Source organism: Mytilus galloprovincialis, chromosome 10 (assembly GCF_965363235.1).
Source record: "Mytilus galloprovincialis chromosome 10, xbMytGall1.hap1.1, whole genome shotgun sequence".
Taxonomy (NCBI): domain Eukaryota; kingdom Metazoa; phylum Mollusca; class Bivalvia; order Mytilida; family Mytilidae; genus Mytilus; species Mytilus galloprovincialis.
Window position 1 is genome coordinate 40425758 of NC_134847.1, and position 18124 is coordinate 40443881.

The window sequence follows — 18124 nt, forward strand, 5'->3', positions numbered from 1 at the left end:
TATGCTACTATAGTCATCTGTCCCTTATTCTATATTTTTCTACACATGAAATATGTTACTTGTCTGATCATTCACAGATTTAACAACTTCTCACATGTAAATTGAGAAAGAATGGTTGTTCATCAGAATCAATTATAACAAATTGGTAAACTACTATTAAAAGAGTGGTGAAAGATACCAAAAGGACATTCAAACTCATAGATCGAAAACAAACTGACAACGCCATGGCTACAATAGATAAAAGATACAATTTTAATAATAAGATAGTTATTACTTTCCGAACATTATATAATATGATAGCATTACCATAAAAAAGATAAAGAAATGAAAATAAAAACAGGAATTATAAAATTACACGTCAAAATCAAAAATTATATTCATAATTATATTCATATTTCAGCCAAAACATCGAATCTACACATTTTAAACAATAAAAATGTTTGTCAGAAACGAATATGGCATAGTTCTAATAATATTGGTTGACTGAACCACCAGACTAACCTTCAAGGCATAAGAACATTTTAACGAAACACTTTTAACAAGGAAATAGTTATTCAAATATGTAAGATAAGCATCAAGGAAATAAGAAAATAATTTTATTGGACGTTATTAAAAGTAACAAGAAGTCGTATCTGAACTTTTCTCAAATGTTCCGTCTCATTTCTATATTTATGTTGAACTCACACAAGTACATTTTCTAAATATTCTAATACAGTGTTTATCTTATCTATAGTTATTTGTTTCATTGCATAGACCATAAGTACAAGCATGGCGTTTCTACAATATGCTGTAGCTATTTTATTTGGTATGTATTGCATATATTTTTTTCTACGTTTAAAGACAAATATTGGATTACATAGTTGGTCCAATTATCACCATTTATTAATGAGGAGCGCATAATATCGTGCGAAGGAAAACACACGAATTGTTTATCAAAGTTTAATAATGGCATGTAATTTTCAACTTTTCAATGAACTTTATACATAATAACTAAAACTGAGGTTTTGTTTTTCAAGTGTTATCGGCATTTGTATAAAATAAAAATATATTTAGTATTTGTTCATATGCCTTTAATTCTAAGTTAAGAGTGAACATCTGTTTTGTGTCGTCGTTTACAATCTGTTTATAATCGTTGAACATACCACATCGAGGAACAAGTGATCAGAATGCTGGACTCTCTTATTGAGAACATATTTGATGCATTTAGAGGTAGAATTTTTCAACAATTGTCAGCATACCAATACGAACAAACTGTGCGCCTCACCTTGTCGTTTTATTTTTGTTTTCACATTAGTTGAGTTTTATTCAGACACTTGTTTAAACAGAAAAGTCACAGAAGCCAGCTCAATAAATTTCACATTCAGATATATTGATAATTTTCTCTCCATAAACATTTATATTGGAAAGATTGAAGTTTGCTTTCCATAGTACATTTCAAACCCAGTGGATACATATATGTTTTCCATTTTTCTTCATAAACTTCTGTGTTAAAACTTTCCTTCTATCTTTATCGTGAAATATGACTGGAAAATCATTCTGATAAAGTGTTTTTCAATCTTTATCTGTCAAATAATTAAAGATACATGAAATACATAATATCATTAAATTATTCACATATGTGCTGATTAACATGTTTATATGATTTCTCTTTACATCTGGATATCAAATTTATAATAATCCTGAAATGAGTCTTTAAACTCGCCAGTATATTCATTTTTATATTCGTTTTACAGTTATAATGTCTGCTGCAAAGTCAGAATGTCAAAGAGGCTGGGTGCACTTTGGAAATTCTTGCTACTTTTTCAGTACTAGACATAAGTCATGGTTGGATGCAGCGGTAAGTTGCATACTTAAAAAAAAAAAAATTAATGATACTTATTAGTTATTCGCAACTGTTTGTTAATATTTAGTTATAAGCATAGATGCAAAGATAATCTTATTTTACAATTCTACTACACCCTGCTGCACATACTTTACAATTATACTACATATGTGCATATGGTGCACATTCAGAAAGCCAAAAGGATGGTTTACTTTTTCAGTACTAAACATAAGTCTAAAGTTAAATGCATATTTCGATTATTCTTATATCTTCATTGATGGTCGATGCCAACGTATTTTGAAAACATTAAACCATTTGAAACGTTGAAAAAGATATATAATTGAACGAGACCAAAAGAACTGTTCAACTTAGTCAAGGAATCAGATAAAAACACGATGAAGTCCAATTCCTATTTTTAATGAATTAATCTGAGTTTTAACCGTATCTTATTTAAATTATAGATATGCTTGGCTTTAAAATATTTGGTTGGAAGTGTTCTTATGAAGGCAAATTCAGGAAAGCGAATCGGTGTCGCGAATAGCGAAAACTTTATTATTCAAGTCTATGGACTTTATGGATTTATTAATCTCCGCTAAATAGTATTTTACTCCGCTAATTGTCTTTAGATATTTTCTCCGTTTTTTTGTGAATTTGACTCCGGTAATTGTATTATAATGTAAAATTATCAGGCACTTCATGTGAATTTCATGCAACCAGTTTTATATTTGACTATAAAAGCAATTTCAAATTATCATTGTATTATTCTTGATACGTATGTTGATGTTCAAGTGTCGTATTAAATAAGAAAAAGGATTACTTGTTGTTATTTTTCCGATGTAAGTGTAAAACAACTATTTACACAACAATCGGACGCATAACATTTATAACGTGTTTTCATTTTTCCTACACATTAAAAACAGGGTGTTTTAAATTTCAGTGAAGGTAAACACAAAGACTCTTATGATAATAGTTATCAAAAGTACCAGGATTATAATTTTATACGCCAGACGCGCGTTTCGTCTACATAAGACTCATCAGTGACGCTCAGATCAAAATAGTTAAAAAGCCAAATAAATACAAAGTTGAAGAGCATTGAGGATCAAAAATTCCTAAAAGTTGTGCCAAATATGGCTAAGGTAATCTACTCCTGAACGTCGAGATATAACTCAAATAAAAATGTTTCATAAACATGTTGATACAATGTGGTTTAAAAAAAAGATAGATTATATGGCTATCATGCCGCCTAACATACTCCTCTTGATGATTAAACCTCATTCCTTTTCAATGCACAATTATATTAAAAAAAAATTGGTAATTTTTGTTATATTATAGTGCTGTTATTAAACATAATGTCTTCAATTATCAACAGTGGCCATGCCTTTTTATTTCTGCCATCAGACTTGGTACACAAAATCATTGCAAACGATTATAAGATGTGTTAGTTATAGAAGAGTGAAAACATGAAATAGACATAATAATTTCTGAACTTATAAAAAGATAGATACAGGAAAATGTGGTATGAGTGCCAATGAGACAACTCTCCATCCAAATAACAATTTATAAAAGTAAACCATTATAGGTCAAGGTACGGCCTTCAACAGGAGCCTTGGCTCACACCGAATAACAAGCTGTAAAGGGCCCAAAGACTACTAGTGTAAAACCATTCAAACAGGAAAACCAACGGTCTAACCTATATAAAAAACGAGAAACGAGAAACACGTATAAATTACATAAACAAACGACTACTACTGTACATCAGATTTCTGACTTAGGAGAGGTGCAAACATTTGCAGCGGGATTAAACGTTTTAATGATACGAAACCTTCTCCCTTTTTCTGAAACAGTAGTATAACATCACAACATAGAAAAACACACATATCAATTGGTGGCTTAACTCAATCAAAAAACGTAAATTAACACACTATGAACGAAGAAATTTGATTCGCAATGTCTATTTAAAGAAACGAAATATTTTCAGACTTTCTGTAGAGCGTACCATTCGGAATTAGCATCAGTAGAGACTAGAGCAGAAAACGACTTCATGACAGACACTATAAATCGTATAAAAAATGGATTATCCAAAAAGCGAAACTCTGATCGTAAATATTATATTTTGTTATCTCATAACAGGCAAACATATTTCATATTTCAGCAAACCTGCTGATAATCAAATATCGACATATTATATCAGCATGATATTAAGGAGAAATTTGAAAGTTATTCATTTGAGTACCCTTGAAAGACTGATTATTTGGTTCAAAATTCATAAAAAAAAAATTTTATAAACCGATTTGTGAATATGAAATTTGCTAGGTGACAATTTTAGATGTTGTAAGATATTCACGTCATAATTTTTGCATTTGAGCACGCCATTTTTTATGTGCAGCCCAAGCCGAACGACAGATTATTTTAACATTCCAGGAATTGATCATTTCATATGAAAAATACGAAGGGGAATAATGACAATAATCCAAAATTTCCCAAAGGGGAAAAATGAAATTCGTCTGTTTTGTTTTATCTTATCATTGTTAATTTTCAATTTCACTTTATTTGGTCGATCGATTTTTCGGGGATTTATGACCAAATCTTGATATTTGTTTGATATAACGAGGATCAGCATCTAAAGATTATTTTTAAACAATTAAATCATCTTTATTGCACTAAATGCTGTTTAACCATTTACCTAGCTTACATCATTAGATAATTATACCTGTATATCAGTTATTATACATCCAGGGAGAATATATAATAAAATATTATATAATGTTAGTATAATAAAATTAAACATTAAATATAATTTAAATTAACATCAATATGAATTGATTCATTTATTAATAAAATAATGTTTGAAACAAAATGTGCCTTATATATTGAGAAAAATATAATTGTTATCAGGGTGTTTATATCAGAATATTTTACATCTGCTATTTTATAGCCAGTTATTAAATTTTGTAGCCTTAAAATATGTCAATCTATTTAAAGATAAAGTAATAACTTATATATTTCTTGCCAGTAAGTATTATTATAAGGGCATGCAATAAAAAATGTTTATAGTTGTCAATTTCTTTGCAAACATTGTAAGAATTGTTTTTCTAATACACTCCACTGTACTAATAAGTCGATGCATGGAAGGATGAAGTTGAGAAATTTCCATTTAGACATTTTAAATTTGTTGTTAAAAATTAAGAGTGCTTTTAAATTTTATATTTAAATTTTCTTCAAAAATTCTTTCCCACTTCAGAATACCTACAGGTTTTTCTTGTTTATAAGGGACAATTAGAATGGAATATATTTCTTTATTACCCATTTCTGGATAGATATTATGATTTATTAGTATTTGCAGATTTTTTGTATTCTTTATATTTACTTTTGTTTTAAATGAGCTTTCTTGCTTTAAAATATTCTGCCAATGTTTTGGAATAGCTTTCTTTAATAATACTAATTCTCTAATCCAATCGCGTTAATCTTTTAATTTAATTAATATTTTATTATCTGATATATGACCTCATTCACCAAGTATGTCATTTACATACAGAATATTATGTTCGATCCATTTAGTAAAGAATAAGTATTTTCCTTTTTTTGTTGGTTATGATTGCCCAATAAAATCTGCTTTCTTATATCTAGAAACGATTGAGGTATCTTTGTCTGTCCTCTCTTAACATTAATCCAAGTTTTAATAAATTGCAGATAGAACTCAGGAAGGGATTTTTTTGTCTAACATATTAACATTTTTAATGTTCATTTGAAATATCAAGAGGTTTTTCCCAAATTTGTTTAAATAAGCTTGGAGTATGATTGACCAATTATCAGCAGAATTTTGTTTACGTTTTAAAATCCAACATAATTGAAGAGCTTTGAGATACAAGTCTATGTCGATCATTTTTAACCCACCTTCTAGATAGTCTTTACAAAGAGTTGCGCGTTTATCTTTATCTTTTTTCCCGTTCCATATACAATTATATACTAGAGTTTTAAACTTTTGTATTATTTCTTTTGGTATGTACATGTTTGATGCAATATAAGTTAAATTTGGAAAAATTAATGATTTTATTACTATTAGTTTACCTATTAATGTTAAATTTATTTTCATCCAGTTTGATATTATTTTTTCACATCTTTTTAGCTGATTATCAGTGTTAAGTTTTTGACAGTCTTGATTGTTATAACCAAAGTAAAAGCCAAGACTTTTAATATTATCTGTTTTCCGATTATGTTTTCCAATTTGTCTCTGCTATGTTTAAGTTTTCCCAACCAAAATCCCTCTGTTTTATTTCTGTTTAGTTGTCATCCTGATAAACTTCCAAAAGTTTCAATAATATTCATTGCTAATCTAACATCTTTTGGTGATTAAAGAAATAGTGTTGTATCATCTGCAAGTTGACATATTTTTAGTGAGCAATTTCTACCATCTAGTTTCACCTCTAAACCTTTGAGATTATTATCTTCTTTTAGTTTAATTGCCATAATTTCAACTACCAATATGAAGGCTAACGAAACTAAAGGCTCTAAAGAGCCTGTGTCGCTCACCTTGGTCTATGTGAATATTAAACAAAGGACACAGATGGATTCATGACAAAATTGTGTTTTGGTGATGGTGATGCAGTTGTAGATCTAACTTTACTAAACATTCTTGCTGCTTACAATTATCTCAATCTATGATGAATTTGGACCAGTAGTTTCAGTGGAAATTGCTAGTGAAAATCTACAAATTTTATGAGAATTGTTAAAAATTGACTATGAAGGGCAATAACTCCTTAGGGGGTCAATTGACCATTTTTGTCATATGGACTCTTTTTTAGGTCTTACTCTGCGGTGCATTATTGCTGTTTACAGTTTATCTCTATCTATAATAATATTCAAGATAATAACAAAAAACAGCAAAATTTCCTTAAAATTACTAATTCAGGAGAAGCAACCTAACAACCGGTTATACGATTCATCTGAAAATTCCAGGGCAGATAGATTTTGACCTGATCAACAATTTTACTACATGTCAGATTTGCTCTTGATACTTTGGTTTTTGAGTTACAAGCCAAAAACTGCATTTTACTCCTATGTTGTATTTTTAGCCATTGCGGCCATCTTGGTTAGTTGGCCGAGTTACCAGACACATTTTTCAAACAAGATACCCCAATGATGATTGTGGCCAACTTTGGTTTAATTTGGGCCAGTAGTTTCAGAGGAGAAGATTTCTCTAAAAGATTACTAAGATTTACGAAAAATGGTTAAAAATTGACTATAAATGGAATAACTCCTAAGGGGGTCAACTGACCATTTTGGTCATGTTGACTTATTTGTAAATCTTACTTTGTTGAACATTATTGCTGTTACAGTTTATTTCTATCTATAATAATATTCAAGATAATAACCAAAAGCAGCAAAATTTCCTTAAAATTACCAATTCCGGGGCAGCAACCTAACAACGGGTTGTCTGATTCATCTGAAAATGTCAGGGCAGATAGATCTTGACCTAATCAATAATTTTACCCTTGTCAGATTTGCTCTAAATGCTTATTTTTTTTAGTTATAAGCCAAAAACTGTACTTTACCTCTATGTTTTATTTTTAGCCATGGCGGCCATCTTGGTTGGTTGGCCGGGTCACCGGACACATTTTTTAAAACTAAATACCCCAATGAGGATTGTGGCCAAGTTTGGTTAAATTTGGCCTATTAGTTTCAGAGGAGAAGATTTTTGTAAAAGTTAACGACGACGGACGACGGACGACGAGGACGACGACGGACGACGACGGACGACGGACTCCAAGTGATGAGAAGACCTCACTTGGCTCTTTGGACCAGGTGAGCTAAAAATTGGACATCCTTGTCGAAAGATGTGCAGTTAGGCCTTAAATGTTTTAATGGCTGATATAATCGTGACATCAATAATGGGGAAAATAAAAGCTTTGGTTTTTGATCACTAAAATGAATACTCTTTACAAAAATATTATGACATTTTATACAATATTGTTGCCCACAATTACAGTTAAAATTTTGGAACTAAGCCGTAATGGATTTTCCTGGAATCTACTTAGAATCATATGGATTAAACACAAGTAGCATATTGCTATTGGTTTGGGTCTGGACATCTCTGAAGAGACATAATTTGTCTAAATTTTGATCTAATACAGTAAAATTGGATCAGTTATTCTTCCGGTGATCACCTAAAGTTTTTGGTTGTGTTCGTGTTGCTTAGTCTTTTTTCTATGTTGTGTTTTGTGTGCTATTGTTTGCCTGTTTGTCTTTTTTTAGCCATGGCGTTGTCAGTTAAATATTTTCGTTTTATAAGTTTGAATGTACCTTTGGTATCTTTCGTCCCTCTTTAAATGTCATTATCTAAAATGCATAGATGTTGAACTAGTTTAGAAAATTTACAAAATTGCCACGGTTGTCAAAGAAACAACAAAGAAAGTTTCTTAATGCTTTAAAGCTGAAAAATTGTACGTAGCTATTATCTGGCATGCAAAGATTTGAATTCGGCATCAACTTTTCAAAAATGGCTATCATTGCCATGCCAAAACGTGTAGAATTTTTCTTTTTTTTTTTTTTTGTCAGATTGAATCAATACAATTTTGATGTTTATTTTCAAAAAGAAAAATCAATAATGCAAGACTAGATAAATGTGTGAAAAATGTGTATAACCAGCATTAATCAATTATTTTATATGTCAGTACAAAGCTGAGTCAGATATATGACAATTGATGACTGTTCGTGAGATCTGTTTAGGATTTTGAATTTGCCATTTTATTAGGAACCTTGTGTTTTGAATTTTCCCCAGAGTTCAGTGTTTTTGTAATGTAACTTTTTGACATAGTATAGTGAAGAAATTTCGATGAAATTTGAAATTGATATGACATTGTTCCTTTGGAAAAAACAAATAAATGTAGCATTTTCCAAAAGAATATCAAATCCAATCTAGTACAATTTTATATGTATGCTATTTTTCGAATACCAATGAGGAATTTGTCGTTTGAATTTTCAACATGATCACCGTAACCACGACAGCAAAAATGAGAAACAAATATCAGTGCTGAAATTTAATGAACGTGAAGATGTGCGATTTGACTTTTAAATTTAAAATGGATTGTGAAACCATGCCAATAGCCATATAAATATGACATCTGCCTTTGCTTGTAATGTAAACTTTAGGTTTTGTATTTCTGTTCTTTACAACAGTTGCATATACATGACAGGCAAACAAGCTATTCAATTTTTCAACCATAATAATTATGTTGACTCTCAGAAATTTCAGACGTCTTACCTTACAACAGCAATGAGGTTTTCATTTAATATGTCGACTCTACAGATTTTATTTGATTGATGACACAAGGGTGCGTGGTTCCTTATTATAAACCACGGCATAAAAGATATTTGCGCCTTGTCTAAAAAAAATCTATCGAACTTGAAAATATAATTCTTCCCCTACGTTTGAACAATAAACATGTATAAGACATTATAAGAAATAATATATTTTCTATCAAATATATATTTGCTTTAAACTGATTAAAAAAAATCAAACCATATACAAACTTACACGATGTTTCTGCATTTGTTTACAGCAGATTTTTGGATAGGTGGAACAGATGCAGTAATTGAGGGTTTATGGATCTGGGCAGCGAGTGGAAAAGCCATAACCTACAGTAATTTCCATGATAATGCACCGGATAATTTAGTTCAAAATAACCCTGACGGTCAAAACTGTCTCGAGATTGTCCAGTGGACAGGCAAAGTGGGCAAATGGAATGATGACAACTGTTTGGACGAATCGCACTTTATTTGTGAAATGGAGTATGTATAGCGTACTGTAGAAAATTTAATACTTTAAATGAACAACAAAAACATCAGCTAGCCCGTTTTTGTGAAGTAAATATTGTATACAAATAATTTCGCTGTTTGGTGTTCCTATCTGTGTTGATCATAGCAGTCAATTGAGATTTTATAGTGTTTTTCTATGTTGAGATGTTACACTATTGTTTCAGACTAGGGTGAATTGTGGTAACTATTAAAACGTTTATACCCTCTGCATTTGTTTGCACCTGTCCAGGAATCTTATGTTCAGTAGTTATCGTTTGTTGATGTGGTTTTCAATAGTTATAAAAATTAGACCGTTCATTTTCCCGTTTGCATGATTTGTCAATAGTCTTTTTGGGACCACTTACAGCTTGCTGTCCTGTGTGATCCTAGGCAGTACTTTGACCTATTATTGTTTACTCTTTCAAATTGTGACTTCGATGGAGAGTTGTCTCATTGACACTCACACTACATCTTCTTATATCTATTAAGGACAAGGACATGTCCTCAGAATATCGTATGGCATATTGTTCCCCTAAGTTGGTTAATCAAACGTGTCATAATTTAGTAATTGTCCTAAAAAGATACTAGTGTTTATGTCTAACGATTACTTTGGATATTCATTTGTATAATATGATACTTAATATCTATCTCAAATACTTTTTTAAATACATTTGGATGCAACAGTGGAAATTTTCTGTTTTGTCTTCACATGAAGGATGATGGCGAATCATCTTTGAACTCTATTTTTGTGCCGCGTTAAGATAGGCTGATATATTTATTTACTTTTCTATGTAAAGACCTTTAGTATTTGATCTATTTATTAGTATAAGGTCTTTACACTTTTCTGTGAAAAGACCTATTGATATTCTTCTGATTTTTATCATTTTCATCTTGGCTACGTTTATTTTTTTTCAATTTTGTTTCGCAAGATGTCGCTTAGATTTTTGGCATATGTTATTGAACAGTTAATGCGCCTTGGAATGCTTCTCTTTGTAGGAGTTATCTCCCTGATCACTGTTTTCCTTGTGAGTGCATCTTTAAAGCTCTTCTTTCATTGCTAAAAGAACTGATTTTAATAAATAAGAAAGAGTTTTTTGTTGAAAGAACCCATGCTATAACTTTGTTTGTAATATATATGGACACTTATGTAACTACTGCAAAATGTTTGCCTTATTGTGATTTAGATATGATACAATTGGTCTGTAACAATCAACTGACACCTTAAAGTATTTTTTCCCGCTTGAAATAATTTAATTTAAGGTTAATTGATTATTACTTCAACTTAGTGCATAATAAAACAATAGGTTTTTTGCAAACTGTTGACATATGACCTTGAAAAATATCAACCTTAAGTGACCTACACTAAACCGGAAGTACCAAACGTCTTCCTGATTACAGGCAATAGTATATAATAACCTATATTTTGTGATTCATTGTATAAAGTTATCAACTAAGACCAGAAGTGACATATTTTAAACCAGAAGTTGATAGTTATCTCCCTAATTTCAGGCAAAAGTAAATAGAAACATTTATTTATTTAATCAGTATGATGAAATCTATTTTTTTTGGAAAATTTAACTCTTATAGCGGTAATGGTACCTAAAAAGAGAAATACAAAAATACTGAACTCCGAGGAAAATTTAAAACGGAAGGTCACTAATCAAATGGCAAAATCAAATGATAAAACACATCAAACGAATGGACAACTGTCATATTCCTGACTTGGTACAGGCATTCTCAACTGTAGAAAATGATGGATTGAAGCTGGTTTATTAGCGCTAAACCTCTTACTGTATGACGGTCGTATCGAATTCCATTATATTTATAACGATGCGTCATCAAAACAGACATAATAAGTAAAATTGTCAAAATAGGGACCCATCAATAATACAGTGTCACAATCTCTATCAGAACAAAGCAAACAAATATATAAAAGAAAAGGAAATATAAAATTATACAACCACATGCATTACCACTTATATGTGCATTCAAAATCAATCCAAATGACTGTTTGGCGAGATTCCGCGCGTTTGATGTTAGAATGTTACGTCTCACAGGAAGAGATATAAAATATCATTATAATAGAACAATAAAACATATGGTGGAATGTTAAGAGTACAAAACTACGTCATCTGTACAGAGAAACACAAAAAGTAGCACGTGCAAAGCACACCAGCAAAAATGAAAGATATTAACAACACATTGATATAAAATAATTTTGTAGTTCAAAGTATTTTCAAAGTCATAATAAAACATTAAGATAATGCCCTTTTAATAGAACAAAAAACAAAATCACGGTATGTTAAAAACCACAGAGTACAAAGCACACCAACAAAATTTGTTCTAGTCACACTAGACCATGATTGCACCACGCTCACCGCGATCTAAAAAAATATCAGATCGGGGTGAGATTGCAGTATGTACGGCATGAAAATGTAGATTTTCGTTGTTTTCACGTAGCTACTACGTCACCAGTACGTTTGTACGGCGATTCCGCTGCGATTTTACCACTCTCTCACAACTCTTTATCTGCGACCTCACTACGATTATCACGATCTTACTACGCTCATCAAGTTCTCACACGACCATACCACGATTTATCCGATTGCAACACGATCTTTTCATGCTTCCTCCGCGATTATAGCACACGCATACCACGATCATTTTACGATCTTACCACGTTCCTATCGCAATCTAACTATGCTCTCAACAATAACTTCAACATCGTGTTCTATATAAATACTGTTCCATTCCTTCTTATTGTCATAAATACGTAGAATTCTCGAAAACAACACAGGAATAACACCAAAATCTATCAGAACTCATAGACGTGATGGTACGGGTACAGGTAGAGTCAGAGAGGCCTCTGGTGCGAATCATGATACAGTAGAGATGTTGGATCTACCAATCCAAAATGAATCACTACGTATTGCTGATCCATCAAGATGAAATAACGATATTTAATTGAACCATCGGGAATGATACAGATGTGTCTAGCATGATTGATGTGATGGAAATTATTGACATGAAGTCCAAATTACATATAGACAAAACAAAACCTGGAGATCTTTTAGACGTTCTTTTCAATATTGCATGTGACAATGACAATGAACATCGCTAGAACTCGAGATGGTCGTAGTATGAACGTAGTCAGGTCGTAAGACGAGAGTGATGCGGACGACATGAGCATGTTAGAATCGTACTATGGTCTTGAACAGCATAGTGTAAACGTGGTATGGTCGTAAAAGAATCGTTGTTTGGTCGCGGGGGGAACGTGATGACCGTATTGAGGTCGTAGTTACGTCGCTGTAAGATAGTAGCGAATCATCTCCGATAAGAATCGCGCTTTCGCTACGATCTGGCTACGATGGTATAGCGACATTTGCGATCATACCAAGATCTTACTGAGCTCTCGATATGCTTCTTTTACGCCCTGATTTTGTTTTCAAACATGTTCAAAGTTGGCCACGCTCATCACGATCACGAATACTTCACAACAACCCTATCACGACCTTACTGCGATCCACACGATCGCACTACGGTCGCCAACATTTCCTTTTTTAGAGATCGTGACATAGTGTGACTGAGGTATAAGGTTAAATAATCATAAGTGAGCAACGATGTGCATGCTCAGACATGTCGTATGACAGACCTTATGACCCCTACTTGGTGGCTGTGACCTTTTTTCGCCGCGCTTTTAGAACTATAGGGCATGTCATACGATCATATCTGGACACATCCATGTCCTCTGTATGTTTATCAAACATGTCTTAACGAAGGAAAAATTGTTGGAATCACCCTTACTTTTATTACACCTATTAAGGTGTCTTGAGATTGATTTACGATGGTCATATCTTTAGAATATATTCCATAATGGTTAATTTGTAAACGAATACGAGTTCCATGTATACCTTAGACATGTTAGAGATGTGTTATTAATTTTTGTAGCAATAGACCGCTTATGAACTATTTAGGAGACATTGATATTGTGGGTCATAAATACAATTTTTTATGGTTTAAAAGTCTTTTATACATACTCTTATACATACTTTAAATTATAATTTTTAAAATCACTTGTCCTTTTACACGGCCGACACTCGGCTAACCGAGAGATTGGTCGGTTAATGTATATTGAGTATGCGGCTATATCGGCGTTTGGTCTGTTAATCGGGTTTGGCTAATGTCTGTTAAGAGTAAAACGCACAATTTAATGTTAAACACTATCAAATATACAGATTTTTGGCATATTATAAAAACAAATCAAAAACAAGAAAAGTGTCTGACAAAATGATATTTATCATAGAACATTTTCCACACTTAAAAAACATATTATAGTCTGCACAGTTTTCAGTAAAACTAAAAGGCGTCGCGCAAGTATGTAGTATTTAGGCTTATACGCATAGCATTGTTTTTTAATAGAAGGCGAAACAAACATTTTAGATATCATTTAAAGGACACAAAATAGTACTTTGGTTCTAAAAAATAAAATGACATTAGTAAAAATTTCATAATTGTAATATAACGTGAATAATACCACGTTTTTATTGAAATTATGGTAATAAAGTCTGTTAATGGGTTGGACAATTGAAATTGTGTCAGTTAAGAGTTATTTAGCCACGACAATAGTTTTTCTACCTTTATATTTTCCCATTGAAAAAGTAAAGAATGAGATGTTCATGATTAAAAAAATGACGATACGGTGAAACAGTATCCTTCTAGTAAGAGCATTTTTATTTTGACTCTCTTTGCATTTTATTGAAGGGTGTGCCACTTCAGTATATGCTGGAATATGCATAAATTTTTTATTAACGTTTCCAATCAGCCTTAATTTTTGCGTCTGTTCAAAGAAGCACGTTCTCAAATCCGACTGAAAGTGACTTTCTAATACAACACAGGGTACATATATAACGTGTTGTCGTTCTCATATGCACATGATATGTGTCACTGGACGTTAAACCCTAATTCGTCAGCATCATCCAGTTGATTCTTTTTTTCTATAAATTAATCATATGTTGTTTACAAATAATTCTAAAGAAGTAAATTGAAAGGAGCGAATACAGCTACATTTTGTTATCTTAAGTTTTAATTCATTTAATTCCGTTTAGTTCCTTTCTACATAAGCGCAGAGATTAACTGTAGTTGTCCGCATGTAAACTTCTAGCATTTGTCAACAATATGAGTACATCGCAATCCGTTACTGTTTCAACACCAAAGTGTTTTCTTTCTCTATTTTAGCAGTGCATCAATCTCTACTGTCCTTATCTATTATTCTATATTCTGCGTCTCCATCCAGATTCTCGTGTATACCACTAGGGTCCGGATTGGGGTGGTGTGTATTTCTGTATTCTTCAAATTGTTACGTCACTTTTCTCTACATTTTATTTATCTTACTCATTATTCTTTCTCTATTCTTTATATGTTAGCATCCCAATATATTTTACTTACTGATGTTTATTTACATTACGACGTTTATGTCTGATTAATATACTGGTTACCAATAAAGATGACAAATTGGTGTCATTCATCATTCATGACAATTAAACAGAATCCACATGATATATGCGACCATTATTGGATGAAATTATTATTACTTTATTACTACCCTTTTTGAAACTATTTTGATCAATTTTCAATTTCCATTGTCTAAATTGTTCGTTGTTCATGTGTTGTTTCCGTATATTTTATATTTCATTGCTCATGTGTTGTTTCCGTATATTTTAGCCGCTCGTCTTGAGCCTACCCATTTGATCCGATAACACCCCATATAGCAATAACATTTTTCTTTTATTGCCATTCATAACTCTTAACAGACCAATTAACAGACCGGGTTTTATACATCCGACCCATTAACAGACCAGGTTTTAGATAAAGATTGATTTATGTCACCAAAATACAGATTTTCGTGTAGATTTTTCACACAATGATATCAATATAGTAAACAAACATAATGCCTGTATTTTTTCGATGTTCAAAATATTGCATGCAAGTTAATTCAACCAACGTGTCGTTTTGTGTACATTTTGTGTGTGTAAAATGTGTATAAATTTATTGATGAGTAACACGCCTTTTCATTTTATAGATCGTACATCGAAGCTAGAAAAATAATAATTGCACCACTGGATTCAGTACATTAAATTGATTTGTTAGACATGAATAATTTTTATGATAAAAATATATTTAAAAAGGTATACAATGAAACATGCAGAACTTTCAATGATTTTCTCGATAACACCTGATTAACAGACATTAGCCAACCCGATTAACAGACCAAACGCCGATATAGCCGCATACTCAATATAGATTAACCGACCAATCTCTCGGTAAGCCGAGTGTCGGCCGTGTTTTAACACTGTGAGTAGGTATGCATAATGTTATGGATATTTGAATATAGAGACTTTAGCTACATACATTGGTATATATCCAGAGAAAGTTGAAATAATATAAAGGTGACATCTTGTATTCTTAATATTGCAAAGCTGTTGCATCATGTGAATATACTAATTTTGAAGGAATGTTTACATGTCAATTAAACAAGTTTTTATCACATTGTCTACAAACTTTTTTCGAAAAAATAAAATTAATAAATTATTGATAATGATTTCATTTTAGCAAACTATACATAGATAATTAAAACGTTAATTATTTCCTAGGGTCCAAATATATTCGTCGGACATCATTGTCAAAATTTCCATACAAACATGCAAACATTCAAAGCCTTGGATTGAAACGATATATCACTTTATAGTTGGTCGACATTTTCTGAATGATAGTCTAACAAATTAACAACGAAATACATAGCGTAAGAATAATAAAAAAAATATGAAATAGTAGCTTTTACAATTTCCTTTTCCTAGCTCCTTTATTCCAAAGTCCTTGTTCTCAAATTTTTCGTTTAAACATAGTTAAAAGAAAGAGTAACTGTAAAATACAAGTTTGTAAATTATAGTTAAAAAAATGACGCATAACTATATGACTACACAAATATAATATATAAAGAAAGGGTAGGTAGATGGTTTGTTAAATGCAACCCAAATAACTTTTATCACAAACGTTTGACCTTACCCGATAAACCCCAAAGAGTGGCGAAAGATACCAGATTTGTACTACTCAATTTGGAAGTCGAAAAAAAAAACAATTGCAAAAAAAAAAAAAAAAAACTAACGAGAAACGACGAAAAGACACACACAACAAAGAAAACTAAAGACTGCGGCACACAACCTCCACCAAAAACAGGGTGGATCTCCTGTGTTCTTTACAGGTAGTGAGGTGTATATTTCTTTTTTCTTTTACAGATTTCCAGCATCTGGAGGAGGTATTTTGGGATAAACACCAACCGCTCAAATCATTATAGAAATATATTTTAGTTTTTGCCTTTAAAATTTTGACTGGATCAACAGAACAAATATGATATACAGCAACAAACGACAACCACTGAATTAGAGGCTCCTTACTTCTGATAGGTCCATACAGAATTGCCAAACTAATTTGTGGCCCACTTACACTCTCATCTTTTTAGACAGTACAAGATAAGAACGTACTATAAAAATCAGTTAACTTATAACAAATATGAATAAGTAGATGAGGTGTGAGTGCCAATGAGACAATTCTTTGTCCAATTTACAATGTATAAAAAGTAAAAAAATAATGGGTCAAGGTTCGGCCTTCAACACGGAGCCTTGGTTAAAACCGAACACGTGCTATAAAGTGCCCAAAAAATGAAAATTGAATGGCTCATCTATGTAAAATACGAGAAACGATCAAAAAGCATGAACCACAATACCAAACTACAAGCATCGAACAACAAGCTCCCGACTAAGGATTGGTGAATACAAATTTAGTGCCATCTTCCTAGCCTCTTTTAGGTTAAACAGTGTTTAAGTTACTACATAATAGAATAGATAATAGAAAATTTCAAAACAGGAAATCATTTATCAAATGTCAAAAACAAATGCTAAAACAGATCAAACGCATGTAAATCAACTGTCATATTCATTACTTGGTACAGATATTTTCAACAATGTGCAGTCCTGACACTTTCCGAAAACCTTTTGACTTTTTTGTTTATGAGCAATAGCTGACAGACCATTGGGATGGTTAACATCCAAGTTCTTGCATATGGGAATACAGACTTTGAAATATTCATAGAGATACACGACAACACGATAAGTTATCAATTATGCCAAGCGCTATATGACTCATGTGAGAGACTATAATACAGAGCAATAAAGACATTCCTTGTCATTAGCAAATGTGCTTCGATTCCTTCTGTCTTATGGTAAAAGGGATAGGAACATAAATGATTATATTCATACACAGTGAAATACGATTAGCATATGGGTTAGCCTCATGAAAATGCAAGCGGTAGTCTTTACCGTTAAAAATTCCTTAGAACGTTGACACATCGTAATGCTACAAAAATACCTGGTTTTACAGTTTTAAATACTTTTATCCTGACGCATTTTGATTAACTACAGTGGCGACATCATTTATACAATTTAAGTGCTAGTA

General features: G+C 31.8%; 1 protein-coding gene across 1 annotated transcript; it reads left to right on the forward strand.

Annotated features, from left to right (window-relative positions):
* Nucleotides 1-690: 690 nt before the first annotated feature.
* LOC143049153 (perlucin-like) lies at nt 691-16995 on the forward strand. The gene is made up of 5 exons (XM_076222899.1): nt 691-805; nt 1734-1837; nt 3801-3921; nt 9382-9610; nt 16909-16995. The coding sequence occupies exons 1-5, from the start codon at nt 769-771 to the stop codon at nt 16940-16942; spliced, it is 525 nt and encodes a 174-aa protein (XP_076079014.1). The 5' UTR covers nt 691-768; the 3' UTR covers nt 16943-16995.
* The last annotated feature ends 1129 nt before the right edge of the window (nt 16996-18124 follow it).